The sequence below is a fragment of the Oncorhynchus mykiss genome, chromosome 15 (assembly GCF_057628025.1).
Source record: "Oncorhynchus mykiss isolate SJ-2025 chromosome 15, ASM5762802v1, whole genome shotgun sequence".
NCBI lineage: Eukaryota > Metazoa > Chordata > Actinopteri > Salmoniformes > Salmonidae > Oncorhynchus > Oncorhynchus mykiss.
Window position 1 is genome coordinate 14,941,395 of NC_143036.1, and position 25,656 is coordinate 14,967,050.

The 25,656-nt window shown below is 44.2% G+C and overlaps 3 protein-coding genes across 6 annotated transcripts; all 3 read left to right on the forward strand.

Moving 5' to 3' along the window:
* The first annotated feature begins 2,904 nt into the window (after window positions 1–2,904).
* LOC110490923 (apolipoprotein D) lies at window positions 2,905–7,019 on the forward strand. Its single transcript, XM_036943803.2, has 5 exons — window positions 2,905–3,141; window positions 4,059–4,173; window positions 4,265–4,386; window positions 4,565–4,650; window positions 5,987–7,019. The coding sequence occupies exons 2-5, from the start codon at window positions 4,063–4,065 to the stop codon at window positions 6,211–6,213; spliced, it is 546 nt and encodes a 181-aa protein (XP_036799698.2). The 5' UTR covers window positions 2,905–3,141; window positions 4,059–4,062; the 3' UTR covers window positions 6,214–7,019.
* A 261-nt stretch (window positions 7,020–7,280) lies between these two features.
* LOC110489644 (COP9 signalosome complex subunit 9) lies at window positions 7,281–13,735 on the forward strand. The gene is made up of 4 exons (XM_021562382.3): window positions 7,281–7,440; window positions 10,434–11,055; window positions 11,830–11,902; window positions 13,515–13,735. Exons 2-4 carry the CDS (start codon window positions 10,993–10,995, stop codon window positions 13,550–13,552), a joined length of 174 nt encoding a protein of 57 aa, XP_021418057.1. The 5' UTR covers window positions 7,281–7,440; window positions 10,434–10,992; the 3' UTR covers window positions 13,553–13,735.
* A 3,135-nt stretch (window positions 13,736–16,870) lies between these two features.
* On the forward strand, window positions 16,871–24,880 carry LOC110489645 (uncharacterized). Of its 4 annotated transcripts, none has more exons than XM_036943806.2 (8): window positions 16,871–17,467; window positions 17,961–18,047; window positions 19,279–19,323; window positions 19,406–19,548; window positions 19,966–20,192; window positions 20,269–20,440; window positions 23,067–23,315; window positions 23,390–24,880. In XM_036943806.2, the coding sequence occupies exons 2-8, from the start codon at window positions 17,975–17,977 to the stop codon at window positions 24,422–24,424; spliced, it is 1,944 nt and encodes a 647-aa protein (XP_036799701.2). In that variant the 5' UTR covers window positions 16,871–17,467; window positions 17,961–17,974; the 3' UTR covers window positions 24,425–24,880. The 4 variants fall into 4 exon arrangements, with proteins under 4 accessions (XP_036799701.2, XP_036799699.2, XP_036799700.2 ...); XM_036943804.2 differs by having other exon boundaries at window positions 16,902–17,467; window positions 19,403–19,548; XM_036943805.2 differs by having other exon boundaries at window positions 17,306–17,467; window positions 17,966–18,047; window positions 19,403–19,548.
* Window positions 24,881–25,656: the final 776 nt, after the last annotated feature.

Below are 25,656 nucleotides of genomic sequence, written 5' to 3' on the forward strand. Positions count from 1 at the left end.
AGCAGTCTTGGAATGTGGAGTCAACTTGGTCGGACCAGCGTTGGACAGACCTCAGCGTGGGAGCCTCTTGTTTTAGTTTCTGTCTGTAGGCAGGGATCAACAAAATGGAGTCGTGGTCAGCTTTTCCGAAAGGGGGGCGGGGCAGGGCCTTATATGCGTCGCGGAAGTTAGAGTAACAATGATCCAAGGTCTTTCCACCCCTGGTTGCGCAATCGATATGCTGATAAAATTTAGGGAGTCTTGTTTTCAGATTAGCCTTGTTAAAATCCCCAGCTACAATGAATGCAGCCTCCGGATAAATTGTTTCCAGTTTGCAGAGAGTTAAATAAAGTTCGTTCAGAGCCATCGATGTGTCTGCTTGGGGGGGGATATATACGGCTGTGATTATAATCGAAGAGAATTCTCTTGGTAGATAATGCGGTCTACATTTGCTTGTGAGGAATTCTAAATCAGGTGAACAGAAGGATTTGAGTTCCTGTATGTTTCTTTCATCACACCATGTCACGTTGGCCATGAGGCATACGCCCCCGCCCCTCTTCTTACCAGAAAGATGTTTGTTTCTGTCAGCGCGATGCGTGGAGAAACCCGTTGGATACACCGCTTCGGATAGAGTCTCTCCAGTGAGCCATGTTTCAGTGAAGCAAAGGACGTTACAGTCTCTGATGTCCCTCTGGAATGCTACCCTTGCTCGGATTTCATCAACCTTGTTGTCAAGAGACTGGACATTGGCAAGAAGAATGCTAGGGAGTGGTGCACGATGTGCCCGTCTCCGGAGTCTGACCAGAAGACCGCCTCGTTTCCCTCTCTTTCGGAGTCGTTTTTTTGGGTCGCTGCATAGGGTCTACTCCGTTGTCCTGTTTGTAAGGCAGAACACAGGATCCGCGTCGCGAAAAACATATTCTTGGTCGTACTGATGGTGAGTTGACGCTGATCTTATATTCAGTAGTTCTTCTCGACTGTATGTAATGAAACCTAAGATGACCTGGGGTACTAATGTAAGAAATAACACGTAAAAAAACAAAAAACTGTATAGTTTCCTAGGAACGCGAAGCGAGGCGGCCATCTCTGTCGGCGCCGGAAGTGTTTATTTGTGCATAATACTGTAGTATTTACTATAGTTATCTACAGTATACTACAACATTCTAAAGTAAGCACTACATAATCAAAGGATATTACCCTGTCGTACCCAATTGATGCCCCTGCTCGCCTTGTGATGATAACAACAATATATATATATATATATATATATATATATATATATATATATATATATATATATATATATATATTTTATTGGTCTCAACCAGTGGTCTCAACCACAGATAGAAGGGGTTAGCTACCAGTAGTCTCTTTCTCTCAACTTAATGTTGAGCTTTATAATAGTAGATAACACAAGGTGCCATTCAAAAATGTGGTTGTGCATCAGCAATTTTCCTGTTCTGTTTTGTTTTTATTTTTAAAACAACTTTGAGATTCTTCTTGTATTGAAAGGCGCTATATAATATAAATCCATTATTATAATTGTATTATTGTTATATTTAGGCTCCTCCCCCTCTCCCCACTGGGCCAATGGGTGGCAAACTCTATTGAGGGCGTGGCCAAAGCAAACCAGCCATGTTGGTTGTCAGCTTCTTCAAAGGTGAGACGTGGACCCAGTCCCAACCACCCCTAGACCCAAATAAACCATGAACCCCCTGCCCCTTCGCCCCCAACCCTAGCATTTAGCCCTAGCCCCTACCTTACGTATGTATCTCTGTGTGTCTCTAGGTTTCCCAGGTGATCTATACTGGGTTCTGTGTACAGACTACAGTAGTTTCTCTCTTGTCTACTCCTGCGCAGATTATTAAGACTGTTCTGGGAATTCCCAATGGAATATGAGTCACAGGAGATTGGTGGCACCTTAATTGGGGAGGGCGGGCACATTGTAAGGAATGATGCTGCAGAAGAGAAGCAGGAACAGGGAGATGACATTTCATTTGGAACGGACATGCAACGAGACAGGAACAGCGTGATGCAGGGCAGCCTGGCGCCCTCGAGCACCAGGGGGGAAGAGTGGGAGCAGGCATTACACACATGGTAATGGCTGGAGTGGAATTGGTAGAATCGTATCAAATACATCCATTTGCCCCATTCCTGCCATTATTATAAGCCGTCCTCCCCTCAGCAGCCTCCACTGCTTGGAATGGACTGCTGTAATTGGAATGTGAATTGACTTATTTGGAATCCAACACCCCTAGGTCTGTTCCATGTCGATTCTTGCCTGCACGCGCTTGTTGCCAGTGATGTCATCAGTCGTCTCCATGGTGTCCAGGAGGCCATTGGTGTCGACCTCAGATCAGACGGGCTGTGGCCTTAGAACAAACACACAGGCCCACAGAGAGACAAACGTCTGTTTTACTATCCTAGTTAAGACCAAACATTTGATTCCCATTCAAAATCCTATTTTCCCTAACATAACACTTAACCTAAACCTAACCTTTACCCCAAACCCCTAAACCTAACTCCTAACCCTAATTCGAACCTTAACTGTTACCCTAACCGTAGACTAACCCCTAAGCCTTTAATAGCATTTTTCCTTGTGGGGACCTTGAATGTTCTTTGTTTTACTATCCTTGTGGACTTCTGGTTCCCACAAGGATAGTAAAACCAAACACGCACGCACACACACACACACAAACACACACACACACACACACACACACACGCTTAGTAACTACAAGTACATTATCTTATGAAATAATTAAGTTATATTCAATTTGTTTTATTTTATTTGTTAATTTGAAGACTATTGGGGCCTAACTCACTGTGATTTTCCAGTAACAGAACGATAAGAGGAGACGAAAGCCTGAATCAGCGGTTAAATGACAAGACAGGCATCTACTCTCTCTCTTTCTCTCTCTCTCTGCCCTTTCTCTCCAGAATGCGCCCAAAGAGGAAACCGTCTCATGACAACAATTTCGCTAATCACCTGCCTTGTGCTGGGTGCACTCTCAGTGATGACTCAGACAGACACACAGACACACACTCACTCTCTGTCATCCCAAGACCTAAGCATCGCTGCAACTTTAGGAAATATACTCTGTTGAATATACATACTTCTGCAGCTAATATTTTTCCCTCAGGTGTGTAAAAAGAGCACAGGTAAGAAACATTTCTCTTATAGGTCTCTAGGTGGTGAAAAAGTATTGTTTAGAAATATATTATGTAACATATTTGGGTGTCTAGAAATTCATGAGATAAAGTTAATAGCATACTGGTAAGAACTTATTATGAACTGTTGAATATTCAAATAACTGTTCGTTTTTTAAAAATGTAATCTAAAACATGATGCATGCTTGGAACATAGGAATGTAAAGTGACTGTGTGACATCATGGGATGACATTTGGCTGAATTCCTTTGTCAATGTCGCAAAAGTCAATGTAAACAAACCATATTGAAATAAAGACTAGTCTAGCTTACAGTGGAGTAAGTAGGTGTTTTATGTAGTCCTGAAAGGCGTCTGTTTAATAAAATGTATTATTATTATTAAGTGTACAGTATAATACTATGTTTTGACCTGTATTTTTTTACAAACCATCTAATAGATTTAGGAGAAAAGCGTTCTATTTAATTCACACAGGCATCTTTGAGATGTTGTTTTTCAATGTAGGATGAAGGTCGTTGAGGCTGGTATGTTTTGTATTCTGAGGGTTGGTCACAGTAGGGGAACACACACACAAACACAGACACACACACAGACACACAGACACACACACACACACACACACACACACACACACACACACACACACACACACACACACACACACACACACAGTATTCCCATCATAGAAACATGTTCACAAGGAAGGGAACTGGAGGAACAGGTGTAGCTGTACAGGTGTTATGTAGTCTGTCTGCAGACTTTAATCACTCAGATGGCATGTCAAGGTACAACAGATGGAATGTAAAGCAAAGCATTTCAGATAGTCACGCTAACCTTTTGTTAAGGTTACCTGTACTTCATAGGCATACATCTGTACTATACCTTACGGCTTTACCGTTCTTCCCCCATAAGAAAAATGTTTCCTATATTTTGGATCCTCCTCCTTCTTGCTCTGGTCTCCGCCCAGACATACCATTGGGGTCCATGCCCCACCCCCAGTGTCCAGCCCAACTTCAGCCTGCAGCAGGTAAACACACACACACAAACACATACACACACAGAGCTTTTTTGTGATTTAAAGCATACATTTTTAACAACCCCTCTCCTACCCTTATCAGTACCTGGGCACGTGGTATGAGATAGCGAAACTTCCAGCATCCTTTGAGAGAGGGAAATGCATCCAGGCCGATTACACTCTGAGGGGAGACGGCACCATCCGAGTCCTCAACTCCCAGTTCTAGTCAGTATTTATATGCATGTGCATGTGTGAGTGTTTAAGTGTGTCTCAACTATGTCAATCTTTACCTCATACATAGCCATTTAGAAGTCAACTGTCCTCCCTGAACTGAAAGCTAGTACTGTTTTCTCATAGACATGTTTTTTCTAAAAGTGGTGACAGTGTATATCTCTGCCTCCAGTAAAGGTAAGGTGCGGACTGTGGAGGGGACAGCAGTGGTCCAGGACCCCAAAAAACCAGCCAAACTGGGAGTCAGCTTCTCCTACTGTGAGTCTCTACGGTCTATAACTCTATTACCATGACTATATCGAGTCTCTACTGTCTATAACTATATTACCATAACTCTACTGAGTCTCTACTGTCTATGAGTCTATTACAATGACTTTATCGAGTCTCTACTGTCTGTAACTCTATTACCATGACTCTATTGAGTCTCTACTGTCTATAAGTCTATTACCATGACTATACTGATCATCTACTGAGTCTCTACTGTCTATAAGTCTATTACAATGACTTTATCGAGTCTCTACTGTCTGTAACTCTATTACCATGACTCTATTGAGTCTCTACTGTCTATAAGTCTATTACCATGACTATACTGATCATCTACTGAGTCTCTACTGTCTATAAGTCTATTACAATGACTTTATCGAGTCTCTACTGTCTGTAACTCTATTACCATGACTCTATAGAGTCTCTACTGTCTATAAGTCTATTACCATGACTATATTGAGTGTCTACTGAGTCTCTACTGTCTATAAGTTTATTACCATGACTCTATCGAGTCTCTACGGAGTCTCTACTGTCTATAAGTCTATTACCATGACTATACTGAGTATTTACTGAGTCTCTACTGTCTATAAGTCTATTATCATGACTATATCGAGTCTCTACTGTCTATAAGTCTATTACCATGACTATATTGAGTGTCTACTGAGTCTCTACTGTCTATAAGTTTATTACCATGACTCTATCGAGTCTCTAGGGAGTCTCTACTGTCTATAAGTCTATTACCATGACTATACTGAGTATTTACTGAGTCTCTACTGTCTATAAGTCTATTATCATGACTATTTCGAGTCTCTAATGTCTACAACTCTATTACCATGACTCTATCGAGTCTCTACTGTCTATAAGTCTATTACCATGACTATGTTGAGTCTCTACGGAGTCTCTACTGTCTATAACTCTATTACCGTGACTCTATTGAGTCTCTACTGCCTATAACTATATTACCATGACTTTTGAGTATCTACTGAGTCCACACGGTCTATAACTATATTACCACGATTCTATCGAGTCTATACTGTCTTTAACTCTATTACCATGAGCCCTTACTGTCTATAACTCTGTTAGCAGGACTCTATTGAGTGTCTACTCTCTATAACTATATTACCATGACTATTGAGTCTCTACCGAATGTCTACTGTTGCACAGGTCTTGTTACTCTAGTGTCCTGGATGAATTCAGCTCTGACTCATGGCCTGTGAGAGAGGGCAGTTAATCTGATAATGACATCATCCCTGTGACTCTGAGTCTGTCTTAATATTTATCCCCCTCGACCTCTTCTCCCTCCCCCACCGCCCTCTCCACCCCCTCTCAGTCACTCCCTACAGTCCGTACTGGGTGCTGAGTACAGACTATGTGAGTGGAGCGGTGGTGTACAGCTGTACTGACGTGTTGAGGATTTTCCATGTCGACTACGCCTGGATCCTGGGACGTTCCCGCTTCTTGCCCGCAGAGGAAGTAGAGTACGCCAGGCAGCTGCTGGCTAAAGAAAACATTGACACCTTCAAGATGAGGGTTACTGACCAAACAGGCTGCGACTAGATGGAGGTTTAGAGGTCAGCGGTTAGGGTTGTAGGGTTAAAGGGTTATCTATGTGTCCACTTCCCTAGTCCTAACCCCTAGACACTTCTCCCTCTACTCCCAATGCTCTATCCACATGTCATTTGAGCCCTACCTCTATAGATACAGACAGAAATACGACCATCACATACTAGACCTAGTGTCCACCTCTCGTGTCTAATTAAGCAATAAGGCACGAGGGGGTGTGGTATATTGCCCTTAGCCGTGGTATATTGGCCATGTACCACAAACCCCCGAGGTGCCTTATTGATATTATAAACTGGTTACCAACATAATTAGAGCAGTAAAAATAAATGTGTTGTCATACCCGTGGTATACGGTCTGATATACCTTGGCAGTCAGCCAATCAGCATTCAGGGCTCAAACCACCCATTTTATAATAGTTTATATACACTGACAGTTGGTCTTATAATCATATCATCCAACATACCTACCATCTCATTTAGACTATCTATCACATGTATTTTATATTTAGAGACTTTATAGTCTGTAGTTGGAGATCTGTTAGTTTATAAGGTAGTTTGAATTATTAAATGTCTAGCTATGTAACAATGGTGACGGTTTCTTCATGGGATGAATAGAATGCTGACAGCATGAGTCAGTTCTCTGAGGGTTGGGCACGGTTCCTATAGGGGCAAACACACACACACGCAGTATCCTCATCATAGAAAGATGTTCACAGGTAAGGGAACTGGAGGAACAGGTTTAGCTGTAAAGGTTTCATGTAGTCTGTATATTAGTAATTAAAGTTTTGTTTTGATGTGAAACTGATGACTGTCTTTTCTTCTGCAAAAGTGTTTAGATTGCAATTGGGACAAACAATCTCTGCTACCCCCTCCTGAGCATTTAGTCAAACAGCAAGTACTGATGTGGCCACTATAAAGTGTGGTTGTGACAAGGGGGGTTATGTGTCTGTGTGTGTGTGTGTGTGTGTGTGTGTGTGTGCGCGCACGCTTCTTGGGGGGGGGGGGGGGGGGGGACACGTGATCTTACAACAGGATCGTGCTCCGTCATTTCTTCCGTGAGCTTTAGACTCCTCTGAACCCGAGACCGACAGCACCTCTGGCAAATCAAATCAAAGTTTATTTGTCACGTGCGCCGAACACAACGGGTGTAGTAGACTTTACAGTGAAATGCTTACTTACAGACTCTAACCAACAGTGCAAGAAAGGTAATAGGTGACAATAGGTAAGTAAAGAAATAAAAACAACAGTAAAAAGACTATAAAAGTATTGAGGCTACATAGAGGCACCGGTTAGTCAGGCTGATTGAGGTAGTATGTACATGTAGATATGGTTATAGTGACTATGCATATATGATAAACAGAGTAGCAGTAGCGTAAAAGAGGGATTGGTGGGTTGTGGGTTGCGGGACACAATGCAGATAGCCAAGTTAGCCAATGTGCGGGGGCAATGGTTGGTCGGGCCAATTGAGGTAGTATGTACATGAATGTATAGTTAAAGTGACTATGCATATATGATAAACAGAGAGTAGCAGCAGCGTAAAAGAGGGGCTGGGGGGGCACACAATGCAAATAGTCCAGGTAGCCATTTGATTACCTGTTCAGGAGTCTTATGGCTTGGGGGTAAAAACTGTTGAGAAGCCTTTAGTAGAGCGGTAGTAGAGAGAACAGACTATGACTGGGGTGGCTGGGGTCTTTGACAATTTTTAGTTCCTTCCTCTGACACCTCCTGGTGTAGAGGTCCTGGCAGGCAGCTTAGCCCCAGTGATGTACTGGGCCGTACACACTACCCTATGTAGTGCCTTGCGGTCGGAGGTCGAGCAATTGCCATACCAGGCAGTGATGCAACCATGCTCTTGATGTTGCAGCTGTAGAACCTTTTGAGGATCTAAGGACCCATGCCAAATCTTTTTAGTTTCCTGAGGGGGAATAGGCTTTGTTGTGCCCTCTTCACGACTGGCTTGGTGTGTTTGGACCATTCTAGTTTGTTGGTGATGTGAACACCAAGGAACTTGAAGCTCTCAACCTGTTCCACTACAGCCCCGTCGATGAGAATGTGGGCGTGCTCGGTCCTCCTTTTCCTGTAGTCCACAATCATCTCCTTAGTCTTGGTTACGTTGAGGGATTGGTTGTTATTCTGGCACCAACCGGCCAGGTCTCTGACCTCTTCCCTATAGGCTGTCTCGTCGTTGTCGGTGATCAGGCCTACCACTGTTGTGTCGTCTGCAAACTTAATGATGGTGTTGGAGTCGTGCCTGGCCATGCAGTCGTGGGTGAACAGGGAGTACAGGAGGGGACCTAGCACGCACCCCTGGGGGGCTCCAGTGTTGAGGATCAGCGTGGCAGATGTGTTGCTACCTACCCTCACCACCTGGGGGCGGCCTGTCAGGAAGTCCAGAATCCAGTTGCAGAGGAAGGTGTTTAGTCCCAGGATTCTTTTTTTTTTTCTTTTTTGAATTTGACCCCCTTTTTCTCCCCAATTTCGTAGTATCCAATTGTGTAGTAGCTACTATCTTGTCTCATCGCTACAACTCCCGTACGGGCTCGGGAGAGACGAAGGTTGAAAGTCATGCGTCCTCCGATACACAACCAACCAAGCCGCTGCTTCTTTAACACAGCGCACATCCAACCCGGAAGCCAGCCGCACCAATGCGCCGGAGGAAACACTGTGCACCTGGCCACCTTGGCTAGCGTACACTGCGCCCAGCCCGCCACAGGAGTCGCTGGTGCGCGATGAGACAAGGACACCCCTACCGACCAAGCCCTCCCTAACCCGGGCGACGCTAGGCCAATTGTGCGTCGCCCCACGGACCTCCCGGTCGCGGCCGGTTACGACAGAGCCTGGGCGCGAACCCAGGACTCTGATGGCACAGCTGGCGCTGAGTCCCAGGATTCTTAGCTCGTGATGAGCTATGGTTTTGAACGCTGAGCTGTAGTCAATAAATAGCATTCTCACATAGGTGTTTCTTTGTCCAGGTGGGAAAGGGCAGTGTGGAGTGCAATAGAGATTGCATCATCTGTGGATCTGTTTGGGCAGTATGCAAATTGGAATGGGTCTAGGGTTTCTGGGATAATGGTGATGATGTGAACCATGACCAGCCTTTCAAATCACATGGCTAAGGACGTGAATCCTGCGCGTCTGTAGTCCTTTAGGCAGGTTGCCTTCGTGTTCTTGGGCACAGGGACTATGGTGGTCTGCTTGAAACATGTTGGTATGACAGACTCAATCTGGGACATGTTGAAAATGTCAGTGAAGACACCTGCCAGTTTGTCAGCACATGCTCGGAGTACACGTCCTGGTAATCTGCTTGGTCCCGCAGCCTTGTGAATGTTGACCTGTTTAAAGGCCTTACTCACGTCGGCTACGGAGAGCGTGATCACACAGTCGTCCAGTGTTGCTTGCCTCGAATCAAGCATAGAAGTGATTTAGCTCGTCTGGTAGGCTCGTGTCACCGGGCAGCTCATGGCTGTGCTTCCCGTTTGTAGTCTGTAATAGTTTGCGAGCCCTGCCACATATGACGAGCATCGGAGCTGGTGTAGTACGATTCAATCTTAGCCTTGTATTGACGCTTTGCCTGTTTGATGGTTCGTCGGAGGGCAAAGCAGGATTTCTTATAAGCTTCCGGGTTAGAGTCCCGCACCTTGAAAGCGGCAGATCTACCCTTTAGCTCAGTGCGAATATTGCCTGTAATCCATACCCTCAGTTATGTTACCTTCTGCTTGCTCTTCGTGGCTTTAGGCCGGGGTTGATGTAAAGCATTTTACATCAAATTGTTTAGTAAATAGTGCTGTATGTGCAATTCATGTTAAAGTGTCATAATAAGTATGCAGTATTGAAGATAACTGACTCAGATGGCAGATAACTATGACTAACTGTTGTATTCAGTAAGGACAGATTGCTGCATCCATAAGGCGAGGTCTGTTTTGAATGCTGCATGTGTACAAAGAGCACTGTGTGTTCGTATGTGTGTGTGTGTGTGTGTGTGTGTGTGTGTGTGTGTGTGTGTGTGTGTGTGTGTGTGTGTGTGTGTGTGTGTGTGTGTTCGTGTAAACCCAGTGAGGAATAATATTTGAGGAGGATGGAAGTTTCTTCAGGTATTCCAGAGTCCTCGTAGGAGGACTGTCATTTTTCCGGACTCTCAATCGAGTCTTTGTGTATGGAATACTTGGTACGCTTCAGAATGCTAAACTCCATCTCCCATCTCTCTCACTCCTACAGATGCTAGAGGCTTCACCCCTGAAGGAGGTAAAATAGACACACACACACACACAGACCTCTACAGCACATACACACAGACCTTCTGTAACATGTACTGATAGGATCTACATGGTTCTTATATTATGTAGACTTCCTTGGGGTTGTCAGTCAGTGAGTGTTGTGATTCGTTTCTGTCTGTGTGTTTGTAGTTCCATACGAGTAGTTTTTTGTATGTATGTTTTACAATGATAACGTGATTTTACAATCAGTTATAGGTTTCCCATCCTTGGGTATGTAACTCCTTTCATCACCTGGAGGTTTGTACCATATTTGACCTGGTTTTACCTAAGTCTGTAGGAGCTGTACCTGGCTATCTTCTGTAGCCTACCTCTGCTTCAATCTGTACACCCAAACGACCGTTGGTTCCTTGTGAAAGTCCAGGGCATTATACTGTTACCAAATCAGGAAGTGGTGTTACACGGAAAAGGGTCCCGTTTCTATTGTTTACGTTGCCTGAGAACATCTAGCTAGATAGATAGCTAATATTCATTACGGTACCTAGTCAAAAACAGACATTATCATGAAACCAGCGGTGGACGAGATGTTCCCTGAAGGCGCCGGGCCTTATGTGGATCTAGACGAGGTTAGTAATCATCTGGGGACACGAGAGAATCGCCGAACTAGCCTAGCTACAGTAACTCCACCGCTAACCTAGCCACCTAACCAACTAACGTTGGTGACTGATAGAAAAAACGGCTGCTGTTAATTAAGAGCGGCGACGCTCGGTCTGGATATTAACATACATCGCTTGCGGTACGGTTTAGGAAGCATAAGGACTTTATGTGTCATATCAACAATAACAAAAACGAGGGGCGTGTTTCGAAAGCCGAATCGCAAGTGATGATTATTGACGTTTCTAAACGTTAGAACACAGCGTTGGAATTGTAGTTCACATGAGCCAGTTGTGGGCGAAGCTGGGGATGAAAACTGTATGGAGAAGGCAGAGTGCTGCCAATAATTTTCGAGAACTAGATGTGCATGCCCAGTAACACAGTCGTGTCCTCCGTGGACCGGCTCGTACATAAAACATCCTACATTCAGGCTGCAAAGGCATCGATTCTATCGTTAACTAGTTTTTTTTTAGCCCTCAGCTTCGCCCACGAATGAAGGATGCTTTATGTACGAGCCGGTCCACGGAGGACACGAGTGCATTACCGGGAATGCACATCAACCCTAGGCGATAGTTCATGGGTGTTAGGCTATAACACAGACTGTTTTTAAAAAACCTAAACTGTCACCGTTTTGTCTGTAGACTTAACTGTCTTTGATTTCTAGCTGATGTGTATTCCTTACTTGGCTTAAACGGAATACATTGTTTTAAAATTGTTCCTGTGTGTGGGTGTGTCTGATTCTTCAGGCAGGGGGCAGCAGCGGTCTGCTCATGGAACTGGCAGCAAATGAGAAAGCAGTGCACTCAGACTTCTTCAACGGTCAGTCAGACAGACACACACACACACACACACACACACACACACCGTAGAGGCTAGGTGGGGCTAGAGGCTAAACTAGAGCAGTGTTTCTCAAACCTAATCTTGAGTATCCCATTTCACTTATTTGTTCTATTCCAATACTAGCATATGTGATTTAAACTAATCGAGTGCTGATGAGTAGTTGACCAGTTGAATCAGCTTTGCTGGTGGAATGGGTGGAGAGGTTGGGGGGAACACTGGGCTAGACTGGGTAGAGAAGCATCTTGTGGGCTAGGGAGGGGTCTTATGAAAGTGCTCTGTGTGTGTTTGCTTTGCCAACAGGGCCGTCTCACAGAAACTAACATGTCTTTTCCCTGTAAACTTAAATTAACAACACACACCACACAGTGTAGCTAATGTGTTTTCCATCTGGCAGTGTTAGCCACGGGACAAACAGTTTATGGCTCAGCAACACATGACCTAGAAAGTGATCATTAAAAAGAGGAGAAGAGAAGAGAGAAGGAATGGTTAAAGGGATACTTCAGGAGGAATGGTTAAAGGGATACTTCAGGATTTTTGGCAATGAGCATCCTAACGCTAGTTAGCGTTGGCTCGTGAAACTACCACTAACTTCTTTCATACTAGATACAGAGATATGACAATGGTATCCACCAGTTCATCTGACTCTGGGGACGTAGATAAAGGGCCTCATTGCAACAAAAACCCGAAGTATCCCTTTAAAGAAGATGTAGAGGAGGAGAGGGGGAGTAGAGAGAAGAAGAGAGTAGGGAACGGATAGGAGTAATGTCAGGAGGAGATGAGAAGAGAAGGGGAGCAGGGAAAGGAGGAGAAGAGAAGGGGAGCAGGGTAAGGAGGAGAAGAGAGGGGGAGAAGGAAAAGGAGGAGAGGAGGATGATAAAGGGTTTTATGGTTCCTGTTAGACTGAAACCCAGCAGGACACCTAGCCAGCCTGCCGCTTTGAACACACTCAAACACACCACGCATCACCCACACACCACGTATCACACACACACACCACGTATCACATAGGCACTCACACACACCACGTATCACATAGGCACTCACACACACCACGTATCACACACACACCACGTATCACACACACACCACGTATCACACACACACCACGTATCACACACACCACGTATCACACACACAACATGTATCACATAGGCACTCACACAGACCACGTATCACACAGGCACTCACACACACCACTTATCACACAGGCACTTACACACACCACCACGTATCACACAGGCACTTAGGCTTACCCAGCAGAAAAACACATTCCCCTGTGTTTCTGTGGTGTCAGTGATTTTTGGCTTTTGAGTGGTTGTAGCTCCTGTAAAGCAGCACATTTGTTAACACCAAACCTCTCCTATCCTTAGGGAACCTAAAGTCCTAAGGCATTACCTACTAAATACTGACCTACAGTACTACTGCATGACCTGTCATGAGTCAGACTACAAACTGGACTACTATTTTATTATGTTTTCAAACTTCAGCATGCATATACTGTATCATGTCACTCAGCAGATAGAGCTGTCAATCAATCACATCAGAAACTCACTGTGTTCTTTTTCTCTGTCTACTTGTCTCTCTGTCTCAGACTTTGAGGATCCGTTTGATGATGAGGACCTGCAGTGAATGAGGAAGACCCTATATACCCATGATTACCTGTGTGTGTGTGTGTGTGTGTGTGAGAGAGAGAGAGGGAGAGACATTAAGATCGTAAGAACTGTAAAACCAGAACCATTTCCATGTTGGAAGAGCTTTTGAAGATCCGCCCTCATTTCCACTGTGTTTGTTAAATAAATCCTTTTCTAAAAAGCAGGTGTGGGTGAATTCTGTGGATTCTATGCATTCCATAGACTGGCGAAATGATCAGTGTTGCCGTCGTGTTTCAATGTGCTGCGGCAGGTCTGTAGGCGCTGAGAAACACCTGTTAGTGGAGAAATAATTACATACGCCATAACATCACATACTCACGCATACCTATAATATTTATATCAACATCCCCAGCTAACATGACCACTACACAGATAGCTATTGTACAGCAACACTACAAATCATGTGGAGCAGTGGTATTTGAAGTCGGGGTAGCGGGGGAACTGCAGTAGGGTTGCCTAATTTCTTTTCCCCAATTTCGTGGTATCCAATTGTTAGTAATTACTATCTTGTCTCATCGCTACAACTCCAGTACGGGCTCGGGAGAAACGAAGATAGAAAGCCATGCGTCCTCTGAAACACAACCCAACCAAGCCGTACTGCTTCTTAACACAGCGCGCATCCAACCCGGAAGCCAGCCGCACCAATGTGTCGGAGGAAACACCGGGCACCTGGCGACCTTGGTTAGCGTGCACTGTGGGAGTCGCCCAGCTACAATAAATGCGGCCTCGTCATATGTGGTTTGCACAAAGTCCAGTGTAGTTCCTTGACGGCCATCGTGGTATCGGCTTGAGAGGGAATATACATGGATCTGACTAAAACTAAAAATAATTATCTTGGGAGGTAATACGGTCGGAATTTGATTGTGAGGTATTCTAGGTCGGATGAACTAAAGGACTTGAGTTTCAGTACGTTACCACAATCATACCATGAGAAGTTAATCATAAAACATACACCACCGAGTTCAATGTGTGTGTGTGTGTTCAAGACTTACACGATGGCATCAACACAGGGTGGCATGGCGTTTTGGATGTGGTATCCTTGCAGTCTAAATTTGATGTGAGAGTCAGACACTCTTGTGCAGCAACTTGTGGTTACCTTAGTTGGCCGACGAAGTGAGAGAGAAAGGGAGACAGAGAGACAGAAATAAAAGATTTAGACAGGCAGCACAATTCTGTTCTTTGTTTTTACTAATTGGTATTTTGATCAATCAGATCAGCTCTGAAAAAGATCTGATGTGAAAGAGATCTGATGTGATTGGTCAAAAGACCATTTAGTGGTTAAAATAAATGAGAATGGGCTGCCTGTGTAAACGCAGCCTCTGATCTCTAAACCATAAATATGTTGTGTTTTTAGTTTGTATTTATTATGGATCCCCATTAGCTCTTCCTGGGGTCCAGCAAAATTAAGGCAGTCTATACAATTTCAAAAACATTACAATACATTCACAGAAGGCAAAGGGTGGCTATTTGAAGAATCTAAAATCTAAATAGATTTTTTGGTTACGTCATGATTCCATATGTGTTATTTCATAGTTTTGTTGTCTTCACTATTATTCTACAATGTAAGAAAAAATAAAGAGAAACCCTTGAATGAGTAGGTGTTCTGAAACTTTTGACTGCTACTGTATATACTTTCTTTTTTTGGGGGGGAGGGGACAAAACATTTAGAGTACAGATTATTGTATGGGACAATAAACAAACATTTTTGAGAAAGATAATTAGAAAAATAAAATATTGAGTAAATGTATTTATTTGTTTATTTTCATTTTGATAATAGATGAAAATTCAATGAATTTATTTGTTGATGTAAAAATACATATTTACTGATTTTAAGGTTGTGCCATTAGATTTGTAGTGGGATGGGGTCACAAGAAATTCTTGGGGAAGAAATTGGGTCCCCACTGAAAAAGTTTGAATAGCACTGATGTAGAGAGGGTGGTATGATCCAGTAATCCAGTTTGTAATCCAATTCCAAATTTGCCTTGAGGCCACAGGTATGTGATGCTGAAGTGAGACTCGCTTCCAAAGCAACTACAGAACAGGGAATCCAAAGCTTCCATAGTAGGAAAACAAACATTTATTTTTCAAACAAAAGGTCATTTCATAGGTCATATTCCATCGATGATCAAAGTCAAAGCCATCAGATTTAAACTGTAGACAAAAGGTCATTTCATAGGTCATATTCCATCGATGATCAAAGTCAAAGCCATCAGATTTAAACTGTAGACAAAAGGTAGACTAGTAGCAGCTTTCTAAGTCTTGACGTGGAGTAGTGGTCAAAACACGAAGTTACTGCCATACCTGAGGCCTAGTAGACCCAAACCTACAAAAACCTAAGTAGCTCAAGGGAAGGGGAACATGGGAAAAGGCTCCATAATGCTTTTAAATACCCATGATAACCATGATAGAAAAACCAAAAACAGGAGTTCATCAACCATACTCCATAATTCATTATGAAATATTTATACTTACATTCAATAATACTATTATTATAAATGGCGCAAAACCATGAACATAGCACAAATAAAGAAAATGGGAATTTAGGTCCAACAGGTGGCAAAATATTTTTTACATTTTGCAATGCACCAGGGCTGTTTTCATTACTGCACACTGTAACAAAATGTCTCGCAGCAGAAAATGATTTCTTATTGGACAAGTTCAGGTCGTCACTCCCCATTTCAGCCTGTTAGCTTCAGTTTTGTTCCTAATGAATACGACCCTGATGTAAGGACCTTTTATATGGGACACCGTTATTATACCTATATTGACCACTACTAAGAAAGGCGCTGAACACAGAGATTTTGTATCTGTAAATGTTTTTTCTATGGGGTTCGGATAAATTGACGGATAACAGAGAGGAGAGCTATCTGTGATATTTCTGCAACTTTTTCCATCGTTTTACGTACATAAAAAGTTGAAATGTGATTTTTTGGGGGACGAACAGCATGGATACAAAACAAAAAGGACAAATGCATAAATGACACCCATCACTACGTGGCTGCGATTTAGTTGGAGTGACTTGTGAGTCCCAAACCGTCAACCGTTTGGGTTTGGGTGCTACTGCATTATACAGGGACAACACCGATCGAGAGCCACTGTAAGCAAGTAGGACCTGTGTGTGTAAATGTGTATGTGTGTGTGTAAACCCTTTGTAACAGGGCAGATGTGTCTGAACAGTAGAACTAAGGAGGAAACTGTAGATTATGATAATTCCTGATGGTTAGACCAGCTGTCAGCGTGCCAACAGGGCTGTCTAACAGTGGCTAACAGGCAGGGGTTTGGGCCTCCCTCCTACAAAATGGGGTTCTGGGAAGTGCTTATGTGGCACCTTTGTCCTCCTTCCCCCTTCATTATTTCCTCTGTTTTTACATGTTGCTCTCTCTCTCTTTTTCTCTGTCTCTGTCTCTCTCTTTTTCTCTGTCTCTCTCTCTTTTTCTCTCTCTCTCTCTCTCTGTCTGTCTGTCTGTCTCTCTCTCTCTCTCTCTCTCTCTTTTTCTCTGTCTCTCTCTCTCTCTTTTCTCTGTCTCTGTCTCTCTCTCTCTCTCTCTCTCTCTCTGTCTGTCTGTCTCTCTCTCTGTCTCTCTCTCTCTGTCTATCGCTCTGTAATTACGTAGTCTGATTGGTCAGGTGGCTGAGCTGACAGCAGCCAATAGCAGCTCTGGTAGCAGTGCCCCCCCCCCCCCCTGGCAAGGTGTGTGTGTTAATGATTAGGGGTCCGTTTAAAACCAGATGGAACCATTTGTGGGGGCACAGTCTGTCAGTAGGGCCAGAGGGACAGGGTGCACCAGGAGACTCACACACACTTGAACATCCAACCGAACCGGGCCAGGCGGCTTCGTCTGATACAGCCTCTCCTCAAGATCCAACAGAAAATCAACTACACACAATACAGGTAAGACAACCGGTTCAAGGTTTCGGTTGTTTGTTAACACCTTAAATATCACATATTGATCCAAACTGACCTGATGTCTGTCAGGTTGGTGAGTCAATCTCTTCAGTATGAGATTAGATTGGTCTGATCAACAGAGAGATGGGGACCAGAGAGACTCTAGGTCAGGATTAAGTTCAGTTCAAGGTTAGGTTTAAGTTCAGTTTAAGGTCAAAGTTAGAAAGTTGAAGTGCTCTGCCTCTGAAACACCTCTAGCCTGTGTAGGAGAGTCAACCAGCAGAGCAGCCTAAACCCCCGGATGAGACTCAGGCTTGCAGACAGAACACCCTCTGAGGCTGCAGTTTAGACGGGTGGAATCAGACCCACTGGTGGCTATAGCCTGGAGACAATGTTTTTTTTTTCTTGTGTCAAGCAAGACATCTAAAGATTGATTTAGTCCGACCAGGACAGTAAGTCGTTTTTACAGTGGTAGGTATTTAACTGAAATTGTCCATAGGAGAGGTGGAGGCCATGGCTGGTGGGAGGAGAGCATCATTCTCTGGTGTGCTCACTGTTGCTCTGCTAGCCACCATACTGCTGCCTGGTGAGTCACATGCATGTACGCTCAATCAAACATAGTTAAGGTCAGGATGGATGAAGGACTTTCTGATGGATGGGGTTTCTGATGGATGGGGTCCTGTGTGGCTCAGTTGGCAGAGCATGGTGCTTGCAATGCCAGGGTTGTGGGTTCAGTTCCCACTGGGGAACACTACGGGGAAAATGTATGAACTTACTGTAAGTCACTCTGGAAAAGAGTGTCTGCTCCATGACCTAAATGTTAAAATTGATTGTTGACCTCACCTATCCTCAAGCCCTAGTTGAATCAGGTCTGGGATACAACAACAATGTGCATTGTCCACTCAGAGACCAGTGTCTGATAATGACCTGTTATTATAACATGAAGTCATTTATGTAACTGCCTCCAGCCCAGGTGTTTCTGGTCATGTGATGACATGACTGACAGTTCCCCTCAGGGGCGCTCTATACGGAATCTGTCTCTCAAATAATTCTAACCTTAACTAACCATCATGTATTTACAAGGAGGGGGAAGAGGAGAGGAGAGGGAGGGAAGTGCGTTCTTTCAGCGTTACAACTCTTGTAAAAGCTTATTACCTGTCAGCATCAGAGTCCCGCTCTCTCCTGCACCCCTCCCCTCCCCCATCCTGTAAAGACGGTTGTTTCCAGATGTTCCAGTCTTTTACTGGCTCCTTAAATATAATACAGCGGACACACAGCAACATTTACCCACACAGACCTCCATCCATCCATCTCTCTCCATCCATCCATCCATCTCTCTCCCTCTCTCTTCCCCCTTCTCTCTCTACCTCCATCTCTCTGAAAACTGTTAACACCTCTTCCCTGTGGAGATGAAAGAGCAGGCATGCAGAGCTGTGTACTGTTTCCTACACACACACACACACACACACACACACACACACACACACACACACACACACACACACACACACACACACACACACACACACACACACACACACACACACACACACACACACACACACACACACACACACACACACACACAGGTAGCTGGCCCAGTAGGGGTCCACTGTTACAGGCTCACCTATAAAATCTACAAAGAGCCGTAGTCACCGACCCTCCAGGCCCTGCCAGTTACCCTTGCCCTGTAAACCTGTGTGTGTGTTTAATCACACACATCTCCACACAGTGTGCTATTAGTGTACGCAAGCGTTTTTGCTGTCTGCAGCTGACATTGGCAACATCTGGCTCTGACAGTGTGTGTGTTTTCCCAGAATTCCTGTCGGCAGGGCCGGTGGTTCAGATGCTCAAAGGAGATGGTAAATATGGGACTACCTAACAAACACACTTAACACACTTTACATACACAACAATGTTTGATGCTTGATGTGTCTCCAGTAGGGGATGCCACTGAGGAGACAGCGGTTGCCATGGCGTCACCAAGGAGGCTTGTCCGTAACCGTAGAAACATCAGCTGGTACAAGCAACACTCAGACTTCTGGAGCTGGTACAAATACTTCACGGACAATGGAAACACGGAGGCAGTGAGTAGACTCTGAGGAGTTTGGGGAGTTATCTATGTTGGCCTCATACCTCTAACCTCGTATACCTCTAACCTTATTCTCATATACCTCTAACCTCATATACCTGGTCCCAAGAGACCAACACTAACTAACCACCCACCATCAGAGTTGATTATCGTCTGCTTAGAGAATAAAAGGGATATTGTGTTTGAGAATGACATGGGAACCTGGGGGAACTCCGCAGGTATCTCTCTCCATGTTCTTGCTTATTTCCTAGCTTTTGCTTTCATCTTTACGAACCTCGTATATACCTAGTCCTTTTCTTTAATACCTCTAACCTCATAAACCTCTAACCTCATATACCTCTAACCTCATATACCTCTAACCTCATACCTATATTCTCATATACCTCTAACCTCATATTTTCTCTATCCCCAGGTCCAGGAGCTGGACAAGGTCTACCTGGCCTACCTCCAGAATAAGAACCGAGCTGAGGGCCGTCGCTCCTACAAGGCCTACCTGGGTCACCTAGGAGACATCTACAAGGCCTGCGCCAACTCAGAGGACCCAAACTGTGTGGCCTCTGCAACCAACCGGCCCAAACCTGAACCCAAGACCCCTCCCAAGCCCGTCCCCGCCCCTGTCAAGGCCTGTGACCCCTACAGGTCAGTCATGTTCATTTATGTCTGTGGTATATCATTTTATGCTCATTAATTGATTCTAATCTAATCTCCTGTGTAGGGACCCGTATTGTGTCTATGCCGCTCTGGCACGAGCCAAGAGCCAGCCCCCACCTTCCCCCGCCCCGGTCAAGGCCCCAGCCCCCCTGTATGCACGCTCCCCTGTGGCCATTAAAGACCCTCATTCTGGGTACTACTACTACTCCCCTGCCGTGCAGTCCTTCCTCTCCAAGGTACAGTATTACTGCTACTACTGTACTGCTACTACAGTATTACTACACTACTACTGCTACTACTGTACTGCTACAACAGTATTACTACACTACTACTGCTACTACTGTTCTGTTACTACAGTATTACTACACTATTACTGCTACTACTGTACTGCTACTACAGTATTACTACACTACTACTGCTACTACTGTACTGCTACTACAGTATTACTACACTACTACTGCGACTACTGTTCTGCTACTACAGTATTACTACACTATTACTGCTACTACTGTACTGCTACTACAGTATTACTACACTACTACTGCTACTACTGTACTGCTACTACAGTATTACTACACTATTACTGCTACTACTGTACTGCTACTACAGTATTACTACACTACTACTGCTACTACTGTACTGCTACTACAGTATTACTACACTATTACTGCTACTACTGTACTGCTACTACAGTATTACTACACTACTACTGCTACTACTGTACTGCTACTACAGTATTACTACACTATTACTGCTACTACTGTACTGCTACTACAGTATTACTACACTATTACTGCTACTACTGTACTGCTACTACAGTATTACTACACTAGTACTGCTACTACTGTACTGCTACTACTGTACTGCTACTACAGTATTACTACACTACTACTGCTACTACTGTACTGCTACTACAGTATTACTACACTACTACTGCTACTACTGTACTGCTACTACAGTATTACTACACTACTACTGCTACTACTGTACTGCTACTACTGTACTGCTACTACAGTATTACTACACTACTACTGTACTGCTACTACAGTATTACTACACTACTACTGCTACTACTGTACTGCTACTACAGTATTACTACACTAGTACTGCAACTACTGTACTGCTACTACTGTACTGCTACTACAGTATTACTATACTATTACTGCTACTACTGTACTTCTACTACTGTACTGCTACTACAGCGTTACTACACTATTACTGCTACTACTGTACTGCTACTACAGTATTACTACACTACTACTGCTACTACTGTACTGCTACTACAGTATTACTACACTACTACTGCTACTACTGTACTGCTACTACAGTATTACTACACTACTACTGCTACTACTGTACTGCTACTACTGTACTGCTACTACAGTATTACTACACTACTACTGTACTGCTACTACAGTATTACTACACTACTACTGCTACTACTGTACTGCTACTACAGTATTACTACACTAGTACTGCAACTACTGTACTGCTACTACTGTACTGCTACTACAGTATTACTATACTATTACTGCTACTACTGTACTTCTACTACTGTACTGCTACTACAGCGTTACTACACTATTACTGCTACTACTGTACTGCTACTACAGTATTACTACACTACTACTGCTACTACTGTACTGCTACTACTGTACTGCTACTACAGTATTACTACACTATTACTGCTACTACTGTACTGCTACTACAGTATTACTACACTACTACTGCTACTACTGTACTGCTACTACAGTATTACTACACTACTACTGCTACTACTGTTCTGCTACTACAGTATTACTACACTATTACTGCTACTACTGTACTGCTACTACAGTATTACTACACTACTACTGCTACTACTGTACTGCTACTACAGTATTACTACACTACTACTGCTACTACTGTACTGCTACTACAGTATTACTACACTATTACTGCTACTACTGTACTGCTACTACAGTATTACTACACTACTACTGCTACTACTGTACTGCTACTACTGTACTGCTACTACAGTATTACTACACTATTACTGCTACTACTGTACTGCTACTACTATACTGCTACTACTGTACTGCTACTACAGTATTACTACTACAGTATTACTACACTATTACTGCTACTACTATACTGCTACTACTGTACTGCTACTACAGTATTACTACACTATTACTGCTACTACTGTACTGCTACTACAGTATTACTACACTATTACTGCTACTACTGTACTGCTACTACAGTAGTTGGCTGGCCCTCTCTAGTCACTCGTAGGCTCAGTCACTGGTATACTTTTATTTACAAAGCCATTTGGGGTTTACTACCTTTTGATTTGGGCATTTTTATTGTTCAGAAATGTGGTGGCTACTCTCTTCGTTCGCTGGACTTTATCCTGCTACCTGTTCCAAATGTCCCAACTGAATTTGGTAAAAGGGCTTTTATGTACTCTGCGCCATCGTCTTGGAACACCTTACAAAATACTTTTAAACTGGAAGAACTTGTCCCGATTGGTGTTTTTAAATCACTGATGAAGGATTTTGAGGCTGATTCCCTGACCTGTCAATGTTTTTAATTTGCTGTTTTTGATTTTGTTATACTCTTGTGAATTCTATGGTTTTTACTAGATTACTTGTAGTTTTTCATGTTGTCTGTCTGTAATTTTTGTAATGATATGGTGCTGCCTATCTTGGCCAGGATGCTCTTGAAAAATAGATTTTAAATCTCAATGAGCCCTTCCTGGTTAAATAAAGGTTAAATATATATATATATATATTTTTTTTAAAACAGTATTACTACACTATTACTACTACTACTGTACTGCTGTAAATTAACGTAGTCATGATTGTTTTTATTCCCATCCAGGAGCAGAAGTCGGAGCTGCTGCGTATCTGTTCAGCGGAGGACGTGGAGTGTCTTCAGTTCCACCTGAGAGCTGCTTTCGGCCACAAACCCTCCGCTGGGCCCCTGCCCTCCTACGCCCACCTGGGCTGTGACCCGAAAGACCCCGCTTGTAAACCCCAGCTGGTCCAGAAAGGCCCCTCCGGCCTCTTCCTCCGTTACCCCAACTGTGACCCCAGAGACCCTCGCTGCGCCTACGCTGCATCACTACAGGTAAGATCATCATTATTATTATTTTAGCTATTATCATTTTATTATTATGATCATGACTGTCCTTCCGTCCCCAGGCACCCCGTGCCCCCGCCCCCTACGCCCCGGCGGGTCCTGGTTCCTGCAACCCTCTGTTTGAGGACGGCTGTAACCCTCTCACCGCCACAAAGTTTGCCACGGCACCGGAGAAGTTCAAGGAGGAACACAAAGACGATCCTGCCGCAATGAGCGCCGCGGCCCCAGCCCCTGAGCAAAGCAGTGACCCATTCACTATGTACAGGGATGCTTATGCTAATGCTAACCGCCAAGCCAATGCTCCCAGCGCTCCAGCTAGCGACCCATATGCCATGTACCGCCAAGTTATTGCTAACGCTCAAGCTAACGACCCAAACGGCATGTACAAACAAGCTAATGCTAACGCTAATACTAACGACCCCTTTGCAATGTTTCGTGAAGCCGCAACCTCCATGCACAGACGTACCCACCCCTCCCCCCAGGGGCAGGCCCCTGTTCCACCTCCCCGCTATGAGGAAGCCCCCCAGGAGGATCGCCACCCGTTGGGCCCCCGAGGAAAGACCAAGGACGGCTACGAATGCTACATTGGCTATGACCAGGAGTGCTACCCAATAACCCGCACAGAGCCGCGTTCCGGTGCCCACCGTAACACCGCCTACCCCGCCGAGCCCTACGAGCCACATCTCAACGCTGATGGATCACGGAACGGAGTCCTGGAGCCTTCCGACCCCGACTGTGACCCAGAGTATGACACCAACTGCCGCCTGCGCCGTTACCAAACCCAGGAGGAGCTGCTGCCATACGCCAACGCCCAGGCTGAACACCATGGGGGGCCAAAGGCAGAGCCCAGCCAGGACCACAGTTACAACCAGGGAGAGCCAGAGAGAGACAGCGAGGCAGAGTCAGAGCCATACCAGAGTGGCCAGGAGGAGACCTACGGGACTTATCCCCCTCCCTCGCAGGGGCTGTCGTATGGGTCCTACCCCTCACCCCAGCGGGGAATGCCCAGCTTCCAAGACATGCTGAGAGGATACGGAGACCAGTACCCTGAACAGGACGACCACAGAGCATACGCTGCTGACTACAGCAAAAAATAAGTAAACACACACACACTGCATACACAAAGACACACTACATATACCATAAAGACTACAACAATAAAAATGAACACCAGCTAAAATGGGAGCAGATGACGTGGGACACTATTTAATACAAAATAATAATAAAAGACTGATTGAAGTCTGACACACACATGTCATGTACGCACGCGCGAACAGGCACGCACACACGCAGTAAAGTGCTCTTAGCAGTAGGAGTTTCTCTCCACTAGATGTTTTTAGATGTTTTATCTGGCAGTTTGTTAGCTTTTATTGATTGATTGACAATAATTGACAATTGATTGAGCCCCTCCTTATTTAATAAATTCTCGCAGCTCCGCTTCGCTTCTGTAGCTACAAACCTCACATGCTTTTTGTGTTTGTTTTGTTCATGATGTATTATGTAAAGTTTTTTTCCCCCTATGAATGTTTTAAATAAAAGCTTTGAAAAACGTGTATTTTACTCTTTATGTCCATGTTCCTGACCCCTATTGGCCATCAATGGTAATATTATTTACTGATCCCTATAGGTCACCAGTGGTAATATTATCTACTGACCCCTATAGGTCACCAGTGGTAATATTATCTACTGACCCCTATAGGTCACCAATGGTAATATTATCTACTGACCCCTATAGGTCACCAGTGGTAATATTCTCTACTGACCCCTATAGGTCACCAGTGGTAATATTATCTACTGACCCCTATAGGTCACCAGTGGTAATATTATCTACTGACCCCTATAGGTCACCAGTGGTAATATTATCTACTGACCCCTATAGGTCACCAGTGGTAATATTATCTACTGACCACTGCAGGGTAGCCTAGTGGTTAGAGCGTTGGACTAGTAACCGGAAGGTTGCAAGTTCAAACCCCCGCACTGACAAGGTATAAATCTGTCGCTCTGCCCCTGAACAGGCAGTTAACCCACTGTTCCTAGGCCGTCATTGAAAATAAGAATTTGTTCTTAACTGACTTGCCTAGTTAAATAAAGGTAAAACATTGTTTTATTTTTTTTTAAATAGGCCAACAGTGGTAATATTATCTACTGACCCCTATACACTTATAAAACATTACGGTACTTCATATACCTAAATTGATGTTGACTCCTTTAAAATACACCTGGAGTTAGCGAGTGCACACGTTGGGGAGAAGGGTACAGAGCAAATTAACAGAGAGAGAAGGGGAAGAAATTGAAATACCTTTTGAAAATCTCTCCTCCCCCAACACTC

What these genes read in the sequence shown, in the direction of transcription:
- LOC110490923 (XM_036943803.2), top strand. Translation starts at nt 4,063, where the DNA reads ATGTTTCCTATATTTTGGATCCTCCTCCTTCTTGCTCTGGTCTCCGCC. An exon ending in CCAACTTCAGCCTGCAGCAG is followed by an intron (nt 4,174 to 4,264) that starts GTAAACACACAC and finishes TACCCTTATCAG; the next exon opens with TACCTGGGCACGTGGTATGA. An exon ending in GTCCTCAACTCCCAGTTCTA is followed by an intron (nt 4,387 to 4,564) that starts GTCAGTATTTAT and finishes CTCTGCCTCCAG; the next exon opens with TAAAGGTAAGGTGCGGACTG.
- LOC110489644 (XM_021562382.3), top strand. Translation starts at nt 10,993, where the DNA reads ATGAAACCAGCGGTGGACGAGATGTTCCCTGAAGGCGCCGGGCCTTAT. An exon ending in CTTATGTGGATCTAGACGAG is followed by an intron (nt 11,056 to 11,829) that starts GTTAGTAATCAT and finishes CTGATTCTTCAG; the next exon opens with GCAGGGGGCAGCAGCGGTCT. An exon ending in GCACTCAGACTTCTTCAACG is followed by an intron (nt 11,903 to 13,514) that starts GTCAGTCAGACA and finishes TCTCTGTCTCAG; the next exon opens with ACTTTGAGGATCCGTTTGAT.
- LOC110489645 (XM_036943804.2), top strand. Translation starts at nt 17,975, where the DNA reads ATGGCTGGTGGGAGGAGAGCATCATTCTCTGGTGTGCTCACTGTTGCT. An exon ending in AGCCACCATACTGCTGCCTG is followed by an intron (nt 18,048 to 19,278) that starts GTGAGTCACATG and finishes GTGTTTTCCCAG; the next exon opens with AATTCCTGTCGGCAGGGCCG. An exon ending in AAGGCCTGTGACCCCTACAG is followed by an intron (nt 20,193 to 20,268) that starts GTCAGTCATGTT and finishes TCTCCTGTGTAG; the next exon opens with GGACCCGTATTGTGTCTATG.